Below are 10,391 nucleotides of genomic sequence, written 5' to 3'. Positions count from 1 at the left end.
AGTATCAACTTTGTGGATCAACCTGTTATAGAACAAATTTTCTTCAACAAAGAACAGCTGGTTGTGATAAAGATCGTGAATGTGATAGCCTTGGATTACAAAAATTCTGCATACTCGTTTGTTTATCCCATGGCCTGGTTAAAGGGATCTGAGAATATGACGAAATAGGAGGCATTTGCGGGTGACAAGGTGGTATACCTACTCTTTTACTATACAAAGATTGGATATTTCCAAAAGCTATTACTTTGATACATGCTTTGAAGGTGTTGTCGTCGTGGCTGAGCTGTTAAGTTGTTGTCGTGCCTGAGCTTGCTGTTGGGGCTGAGATGACTGTTGTTGTTAACCTGAACTTATTGATAAAATGACTAACCTTTTAGAAGAAATATTGTACAAATATTTTTTGAGCTCAACATCTTTAGATGCTCAGTGCACCAGTCCCATCAAAAAATGAATCTTCTCAGCCTTTGATGATCAATTCATATAAATAGATCTTTCAACCGCATAAACCATAATCTAATAGACAATATGAAAATGTAATCCTATGGGGAGAATATGGGTCCTGACATATAATTTTATTCTAAATTATACTTCAGTTCACGTATTATCTTTATAATACACCAAAATATACAAGTAAAAATGAGAAAATTGAAGTACCTACCCTTTTTTTCGAGATGCAGTTCTATTTTTTTTTTCCTTTGGCTTCACTGTAGCACTATTCTGTTTTCTTGATCCACTGCACGACTATTTAGTTTCCTTCTTTGTTCATACCGAAGTCAAGCTAATCGAGTTATAGAATTCAGTTACATATTGGATGAATTATGATTTCGTCGAAGATATGGTGAATATATAGCAATAGGGCAACAACTCATACATAATCATGGGAATTCATAGCAATACATTTCACGGAGAATCTAGAAGAGAAAATATATGTTAACAGTAATCAAGTGTGAGCACAGGAACTACTTTGGGCATATGACTCACTGTGAAATTTTATAAAACAACAACAGGACGAAGGCTCATAAAAATAAGTGAAAAGTACCAAAATGTTCTCTAAGCTTATGGTCTTGAACACAAAATGTGAAAAATTGAAATCAAAATGTTTCCAAAAAAGAGTAGATATTCTTTTCCATAAAGACACAAAGGAAAGTGAGACAAACAAATTGAAATGGACGGAGTATTTATTTTCAACATCCCACATCACATGTTTAGAATTGTTGGTTTATAACCGTTAAAGGGAAATAACACAAGAATTCAATTTAAAGCTGGCCGCAGAAACAGAGATGGAGTTTGAAGAAGAGAATATGCAGAGAGACAGAGAGAGATTATTTTCTTGTTGAAAGACCGACTATAATTGATCATCAACTTAGCAACTTAAATAGTTTCTATTACAACTAAAAATAGGATAAAGAAACAACCTATTTCTACCAAAATTAGAATAACTAACTAGTTTCCTACCAAAGATAGGACTCCTAATTTAACTAGGATTGTACGTAAAAAAAAAACTGCTGAAGGAAAAAGAAAAAAACAGTTGCATTCTTAAAGCAACTTTCAACACTCCTCCTTGCTTTATGAAATGCAAACACCAATTCTTTGCCTTAGAAGCTCGAACTTGCTGATTGGAAGTGGCTTAGTGAACAGGTCTTCTAACTGTGGCAAATTTGAAGGCTTCAGAAGAAGAGAAGTCATTTGTTGAGGTAGTGACTGCTGCTGCTGAACTTGCTGCATATTTTGTTGATACTCTTGTTGCTGATTACTTGCAAGAAGAGATGGATGTGGACCATGAGAAAAAGGAGGAGCTCCTAAAAGCATTGAAATTGGCATTGAAGTCTTCTGTTCTCCTTGAGGTGATGAATCAAGTAATGGGATAGACAGAGGCACTGCAGTTCCAACTCCAGGTATTGTACCCTCAGTTTTTAATATACCGGAGGTAAATGCTCCACGAGTTGAGGGGGACTCAAGACCTGGAAAATTACCAGGCATGCGACCAAGAACATTGTTTTGATCACCCAAACCTTGCTGTCCTAGATTGAATTTATCACGAGCGGAGTCGCCAGGCCTTTTTCTGCACCAGAACTTTGTTGTCTGATCATTGCTGCCACTGCAAAGGAGATAACCAATTGGGTACCATGAAAGATCCCAAACACCAGTTTCATGTGCATTTGTAATTTCTACTTGAGGAGCTTCATGACCCACAAGCCAATGAAATATTGAACCATCATAGGTTCCGCTGACTAAATATTCTTCATGAAACAGATGCCAGGCCAATAATTTCACATCGTTCTAATGCCCACGGAATGACTCAAGATCCTTCATAGACCTTATGTCATAAAGCTTGATAATTTGATCCTTGGAAGCAAAAAAGAATCCAGTTACCATTCTGATTCCACTTCACGCGGAGAACGGTATTCTTATGCCCGTGAAATGACGAAAGTTCCATCCCTGACTTGGCATCCTAAAGTTTAACAAGATTATCTTTTCCATTAGATAACGAGCGTTTTTCTTGGAAGCTTGTGAAGTCCCATACTTTGTAGATTCATCAGAACTGGCCTCAACTTCAAAATCATTTTTTTTACATCTGGATTTTCAAGGTTGAAGTCATCATCCTTCAAGTCATCAGATGGAAGTTCAGAAATATCATCTAGATTCTCCCCAGACGCAGCAACAACTTCCTTGGGATATACTTTCTCCCAGCTGTCAGTGAAGGAAAGGTCGGTTCCTTGACTATCATTAAGCAAGTCAATGCAGTCAACTTTGAAATCACAACCAGGACAAATCCAGCCTTCATCATCAGGTCTGATATCTTCTTTTAGTAGAGGTGGCTCCACACACAACGGGTGAAATCCGCGTTCTTCTTCCAATGGATTTAATGAGAAACTTCTGCCTCTCATTTTGACTTTAAATAGGTCTTGTTCAGATGCTTTCTTGATCAAACAGTGTTTATCTTTGAAATACATTTGAAATCTTTTTCTAATAACTGACCAACACTTAATAAGTTTTGGTCCAAATCGAGTACATAAAGAATATCAGAAATTATTTTAGTGCCCGATTATGTTTCAATTGTAATGGTTCCCATTCCTTTTGCTGGAATATAACCACCATGGCCGATTATAACTTTTGTAACTTTAGTAGGGCTCAAATCTTTAAAAAGATTTTTATCACAAGTCATATTATTTGTGCATCCGCTATCGATCAGCCACGATTCGCTTGAGACACTGCTTGTTAAACATGATGCGACAAAGAGTTGATCTTCTTCCAGTTCATCAACAACTCGAGCCTCTGCATCTTACTGCTCAGTTTTGTTCTTGTAGATGATCGCTTCATGCCCAAGCTGATTGCACTTACTGCACTTAGCATCAGCCCTCTCCCAACACTTGAAAGGTGCATGTCCGAGCTTTCTGCAATGCTTACAAGGAGGGTAGTTTCCTTTGAAACCACCTGTTTTGATTTTATTGTTGTGCGTTGCACCTTCTTCATCAGTTGGTTGGTACTTCTTATTCTTCTTCTTCTTAGAACGTCCATCATCGTGATGTTTGGCTGGTAAGGCACCTTCGACAGCTCCTCCTTGTCTCATAATACGCCGTTGCTCTTACGCTTGAAAAGCACTTAAGAGCTCTGCAAGTGTGATCTTAGACAAGTTCTTAGTGTTTTCTAAGGTTGTTATGGTAGCCTCAAATCTTTCAGGTACCGTTAATAGGATTTTTTCAACGATCCTTGAATCATTGAAAGTGGAACCCAACAATCTGATGTGATTTGCTAAATTAAGAAGTCTGTCAGAGTATTCCTTTATGGTTTCACTTTCTTTCATCCTTTGCAGCTCAAACTCACGTACCAGATTCACCACTTGCTTCCCTCGAATCCTTTCATCTCCTTCATACTCAGTCTTGAGATAATCCCATACCTCTTTTGCTGATTGTAGAGACATGATACGAGTCAAGATATTAGATGAAACTACAGTAAATAAGCATGTCATTGCCTTTGATTTCCTAGTTTTTCTCTCCTTGTGAGTTTTAATCTGCGCCACCGTGGAATTGTCTGGCAAGGGAGCTATCTCGTGTTCATCTTCAACAGCTTCCCAGAGATTCAAAGCTTGTAGATATATCCGCATTCTAACTGCCCGGATTTGATAACTTTCTCTATCGAAAGTTGGTGGTGCCATTGAAGAAGAATTTGTTTCTCCATTCATGGTATCCACTAGATCAGATTGATGCACAACACTCACAGGTCCCTTAAGATTAAAGCTTTGATACCAATTGTTGGTTTAAAACTGTTAAAGGGAAATAACACAGGAATTCAATTTAAAGCTGGACGCAGAAACAGAGATGGAGTTTGAAGAAGAGAATATGTAGAGAGACAGAGAGAGATTATTTTCTTGTTGAAAGACCGACTATAATTGATCATCAACTTAGCAACTTAGATAGTTGTTATTACAACTAAAAATAGGACAAAGAAACACGTATTTCTACCAAAATTAGAATAACTAACTAGTTTCCTACCAAAGATAGGACTCCTAATTTAACTAGGATTGTACGTTAAAAAAAATATTGCTGGAGAAAAAAGGAAAAAAAACAGTTGCATTCTTAAAGCAACTTTCAACAAGAATCAAGAGATTCGAAGAGAATTTTAATACATACACATATTTAGTTTAAAATCACAAAATTTTAGAATTTGCTACTTTTTAGAGGGAAGTTGAAGATTGTTGCATGATCACCGGGATGATGGTCTCCTCCACACAGTCGTGAGGGGGAGAATTATTGGGCTATGGATCGTTTTCCCTTCATATGTGAATAAATAAAACTCAATTGAACCAACCCATTTTTGTTCATAAATCCATTGCTATGGGGCATTTATATAGATTTTTTAGGACTTATTGCACCATCCAGAAAAGAGTTTTTAGCAGCCACAAAGAGAGAAAGATGGAGCATGTGTGTCAGATGGAGACAATTCGAAAGAGAAGCTTTGTAGGATCATAGACACAGCCATCTTTGCCTCTAACATGGCTAAATTTTGTCCAATGCATATTCTAGGACCCCAAGAAAATGGAAAATATGTAAGTTGACCCTTTGTTGCACTTGATATTCCTTCTCTAAATCTCTCAGGATTGAACTTGTTTGCGTCTTCACCCCGTATCTCTTTATATGATGCAGTAAAATCACTGGCAAAGAGACTAGTGCACAGCTGGTAGAGACAATTCTCCTAATTCAATGTCTTCATTACTCGCCAAATTATTACTAGCTATTGTTGGGGGATATAACCGTAGTGTCTCATACAAGATCATTGTCACCTACAACAAAAATGCTTCTCCTTCAGTTATATCTTAGTCTGAATGAGACATGTAAAATTTAATTGTTACAATTATGCCACCATTCACTCTGGCTTTGGTTGCCCGCTCCCTTATCACCAGCTTCCTTGACCTTAAAGGCTAATCAGATGTCAGCCTCATATATACATGGTCTTACGTATTTGCCAAGAATTTTGCTTTTGTTGCTAAATTAATTCCTATAGGTGGAGTACCCACTAGCTTTATGCCAACACAGAAAGAAGAAGTTGAATGAGTTTACTCTTTTTGTCAGGAGATGCTCCTTATACCAAATTTAAATTAAATTCTATCTGACCAAAAACAGATATGTTTAAATGTTTATTTGATGTATTTTTTCCTAGTTTTATCGGGTTATCAATTTGCTCTCTCTGGTTTGGACTACTGTTTAGACATCACTAGTATGCCTTTATTGCCCGAGCAATCAACATTTTCAATTAGTTTATGCGAGGAAATGACCTTTTGAGTTCTGAGTTATCGTGTTATTTCAGCTTTGATCTCTGTAATATTCAACTAAGCATTTTTAATCTTTAATGAAGCAATACGTGCTATTTTAATCAGATAACTAACATGAATTATCAATCCAAATGAACCAATAACGTTAGTAAGAGCACTTTTTTGACCCTTTATGAAAATAAATTATATGCAAAAATGTTAAATTCTTTTTCAGCATTTATAATATCTAGGCACATTTTTTACTGATTGGGCATCTAATTAAGCAAATTTTATTGATTTCACCTCTTAACATTTTTAGTATGACTTCAAACTTTTTCATGGATAATATATACAAGGTATTTTATTAGTGCATTCAGGTTGATGAGATCCGTTAGTCATCAGATCAAAATAGCAGTTAGGGTTTAATTGAAGGTCAAAAGTGGTTAATCGGATATCATAGGGACCAAAACTAGAATAACACGTTAACTCAGAGACTAAAACCGTAATTCTTTCTAGTTTATACACACACCTATCATTAAACACACGATCAGTAGATCTCTAACAAAACTTGTGTTACTTTAAAGGAACTCTTGAACTTGACATATACTCTAATCACTTGCATGATTATTTTGCAGTTTCAAAATCGATGAAGATCTATTACATTTGTTTGTGACCAAATTAATGAAGCATGAAAGAGTTAAACATATCGAAATGGACTTCCGCTTTACCAATGCTACGATTTAAGATGACCTGATTTTTTTTGAAGATGTAAAACGGAGAGATCAACTGAATGATATATTTATGAAGGATACTAATGAGGATTGTTCAAGTAACTAATTAATGATAATTGAGATGTTCGTAAGCTAGTTCACACACCGTCAATATTTTTTAAAAAAATTACTATATCGTTCCATCATTACCGTTTCTTGTCATGTCAATACCTGCCAACGACAATTGTGGATGTAGAGATCACTGAGTTCATCTAAACCTAATACTTTTGATGCGTAGCAAAATTTATATATAAAGATTTACAAGTTGCAACGAATAATAAACTGCGTTAAAAGACATACAAAGTTGATGTATTTCCTGATACAAATACCAAGGTTCAAGCAAAAAGTTACAGTTTGTGGAAAATAAGTGGGCAACCAAACTGAGGCTGCATGGTTATTATGGATTGAGGAGCATGTGTGTAGGATGGAGACAATTCGAAAGAGAAGCTTTGTAGGATCATAGACACAGCCATCTTTGCCTCTAACATGGCAAAATTTTGTCCAATGCATATTCTAGGACCCCAAGCAAATGGAAAATATGTTACTTGACCTTTTGTTGCACTTGATATTCCTTCTCTAAATCTCTCTGGATTGAACTTGTTTGCATCTTCACCCCATATCTCTTTATCATGTTGCAATATGATCACTGGCAATGAGATTAGTACATCAGCTGGTATAGATACTTCTCCTAATACAATGTCTTTATTAGCCCGCCGGATAATCGATGTTGCTGGGGGATATAGTCGTAATGATTCGTACAAGATCATCGTGACCTGCCATAAAAAATGCTCCTCCTTCAATTATATCCAGAATGAATGAGCCATGTAAAAATTTAACATTGCAGTTAAGGGCTTACGGCCACTGTTCACGGGGGCTTTGGCCTCCCACCATTCCACTATTAAATTAGTATCACAAAATTCCAACTTAGCAAATTTAAGAACTCAAGCAATAACAATAACAATGACAGTAGAAACTAGATAAAGTGAACCAATAAAATCAGAATACTCACAACTTTTAGACGATTCAATCCATCAAAATCTGGTTTTTGACTCTCAAACACTTGCAAGACTTCTTCTCTGGCCCGTGCCTGCCAATCTTGATATCTGCTCAACAGAACCAGAGTCCATATGAGTAGCACTGATGTTGTTTCTGCGCCAGCAAAATAGAATAGCTTGCATTCTTCAATGACTTCTTCAATGGTCATTCCAAACTTCTTGTTCCCATGTTGTTCAATTTCTTTAAAATTTGATTCAAGCAATATGCCTAATAGATCCTTATTGTCAGCCTCCCCTGCTTCCATTGCCTTCAATCTTTTATCAATAATACCTCGAATTGAGGACCGAACATTCTTTTTTATTTCCTTCATTCTTTTGTTCCTCTTTGTTGGCAAAAATCTTTGAAATAGTATTACATAAAACAGAAAACCGGAATGCTGCATTAGTTAAGATGTAGGGAAGCAATATGCATTTCTAAAGAACATTATAGTTTACCTCCATCCAGGGATATAAACAGATAGTGAAGCTTTGATAAGATGCTGAGCTTGTTCCTTTTGAAGTTCAAAAATCTTTCTACCTTCTTCATAACTACTTCCAAAAGCTGTCCGAGAGATCACATCACAACTCAATTGTTGCAGGTCAGGCCATATATCTATCTCATGAGAGCCTCCAACTGGAACGACGTCTTCCCATTTGCTCAGCATCTCACTACAGCTCAAGTAAAAAGCTGGAAGCATATGCTGTTCGAGAAAATGGTGAAAGAGGGAAATTGTCAATGACCCTTCAATGCTTTTCTAATTCAGTAGAAATTACTCGACATAGCCATATGCCAGATACTTAAAAAGTTTAGATTGAACGGTAAGGAATGAAGATCAAGGGAGATAGAAAGACTTAGCTAAAGCAGTAGCGAGAGAAGAGAAAGTCCGCAGTTTATCCATTGTTAGATTAAGAATCGTGAACATAATAATTTCTGGTTGACCAATCACTAAGTTGAAGGAGGAAAGGGGGGAGGGAAGCAGAGACAAACCTTTAGCTTCTCTAGATGGAAAGCGGGATTGATGATTTTTCTGTGTTTGGCCCATTTGTCTTCCTCAAAACTTACCAGTCCTTGTACCAACAACGCTAAAAATGGATTTCCACGAGGCTTTTGATACAAGTAGTTTTTCGAGAGTACTTCCTTTATAAGCTCAGGGTCCATGATTAATACTTGTGGATTTGGACCCATCCATACAAACGAATTTTTCCCTGCAACCATATGTCTCACGATTTACTACAAGTGGTACAAATTTGAAGATCATTTATACAACCAAAAATTAGAAACAAATGAAGAAGAAGGTAAGAATTTTGGATTATGTTAGCTGATATGATCATTCTCTCAATTAAATCACAATCGATATTTGACCACTTAAGTGCACCTTCATAATATAAAATGTATGTGTGTGACGGTGAGACTCGAACCCAGGAACTCTATTTGCTCAGTTATCACGTTGTATCTGACCTGACCGACTCATCAAAAAGCTTAAGTTGTTGAGAAATCACACTTTTGATTTTCTTAATTATGTCTTCAACTCTTCAACAAATACTTCCAGACAAGTATACTTTATCCTTAACAAAATGGAGATTGTTGAAGTGAACCATGGCATATTCACACAAGTAAAATAAAGTATAATTCAAAATATTGACCGGAGATGCATATACGGGAATATGAATATCACAGTTTCAAAATAACAATTATCTTGAGACGTACTACAAATGATAAAATATGATAATTTTATGATGTATGACAATAATATGAAGACTAATGATAAGTGAAGATGCAAAATTCAGCTAATTAAGTATTTTTAAAAGAAATTTCAGATGATATTCACCCTCACGGTGCTTTCAAATAGTAAATACATAATACAATGACTTATTATTTGCGTTACTCTCAATCTTCTTATTTCAATAGATGAGAAAAACTTCTAAGCATTATTTTTTTATTAGAGAAATAAGAAATTCGATACATAATTTGCCTAAGATCTGTTAGAGGAGCCCCGAGCATTGAGTGCTAGATGTGCTTAGGACGTACAGTCGGGCGCTTAAGGCATAAGTCTCGTAGGACTAAGCCACAAGCCTATGCATCGAGACATTTTGCCGGTGCCTTGCCCAAGGTGAGCTCCAAAACTATCTTTTAAATCACTGCTTATAGCTATACATATACATATTTGAAAATTTGTCTTAGGCTACACGTAAAAAACCAGTAACTACAACAAAATATAGTGATAAGAAAATACATACCATATTTCTTGATGGTTTCAAGAATGAAAGGCAATATCCTTGGGGCTACATCATCATCAAACAGATTCATAGGCTTTGCGGTAGCTTCCTTAAACATCCTAGAAGAATCTTTCATGTCTCCAAACAATATTCTGTATGAATTCCCCTTCAAACCTTGTTTCCTCAACAATTTCTCCAACTTTTTTGGTCTGAACCAAACCCAATTCAACACTCTCCATAGACACACAAACAAAGTAACTGCTATGGCAGCACAACATACTGAAACTATCATTTGCATTGTGTCCATTTTGTTTTGAGTTAAATTTCTGTCCCCCTAACTCCCTATATATATATATATATATATATATATATATATATATATATATACCATGTATAGTTTATGAGCCAGAAAATGTCTCTCAAATTTTTTTATTTTTGATTAGTCAAAATGTTTTACTTCCTCGGTCCCATTAATAATATTTATATATTATTTACTATATTATCTCTGATTGCTCCGTAATTTACTATATTACCCCTAATTAATTATTATAAGTCATTTATATATTAGAATTAATAATATTTAATTTAAAAGATAGATATTTATGACGTTTGTTTCAGCTG

At 35.7% G+C, this 10,391-nt stretch overlaps 2 protein-coding genes across 2 annotated transcripts; both read right to left on the bottom strand.

The window, feature by feature from the left end:
- Positions 1-3,586: 3,586 nt before the first annotated feature.
- Positions 3,587-4,183, bottom strand: LOC107876895. Its single transcript, XM_016723714.1, has one exon. It carries the CDS (start codon positions 4,181-4,183, stop codon positions 3,587-3,589), a length of 597 nt encoding a protein of 198 aa, XP_016579200.1.
- A 2,601-nt stretch (positions 4,184-6,784) lies between these two features.
- Positions 6,785-10,120, bottom strand: LOC107878596 (cytochrome P450 CYP72A219). Its single transcript, XM_016725642.2, has 5 exons — positions 9,792-10,120; positions 8,542-8,759; positions 8,010-8,254; positions 7,529-7,913; positions 6,785-7,292 (listed from the first exon to the last, which is right to left on the bottom strand). The coding sequence occupies exons 1-5, from the start codon at positions 10,075-10,077 to the stop codon at positions 6,867-6,869; spliced, it is 1,560 nt and encodes a 519-aa protein (XP_016581128.2). The 5' UTR covers positions 10,078-10,120; the 3' UTR covers positions 6,785-6,866.
- Between the last annotated feature and the right edge of the window lie 271 nt (positions 10,121-10,391).

The sequence above is a fragment of the Capsicum annuum genome, chromosome 7, assembly GCF_002878395.1.
Source record: "Capsicum annuum cultivar UCD-10X-F1 chromosome 7, UCD10Xv1.1, whole genome shotgun sequence".
In the NCBI taxonomy this organism is placed as follows: domain Eukaryota; kingdom Viridiplantae; phylum Streptophyta; class Magnoliopsida; order Solanales; family Solanaceae; genus Capsicum; species Capsicum annuum.
This window is presented reverse-complemented; position numbering and strand designations above follow the sequence as displayed.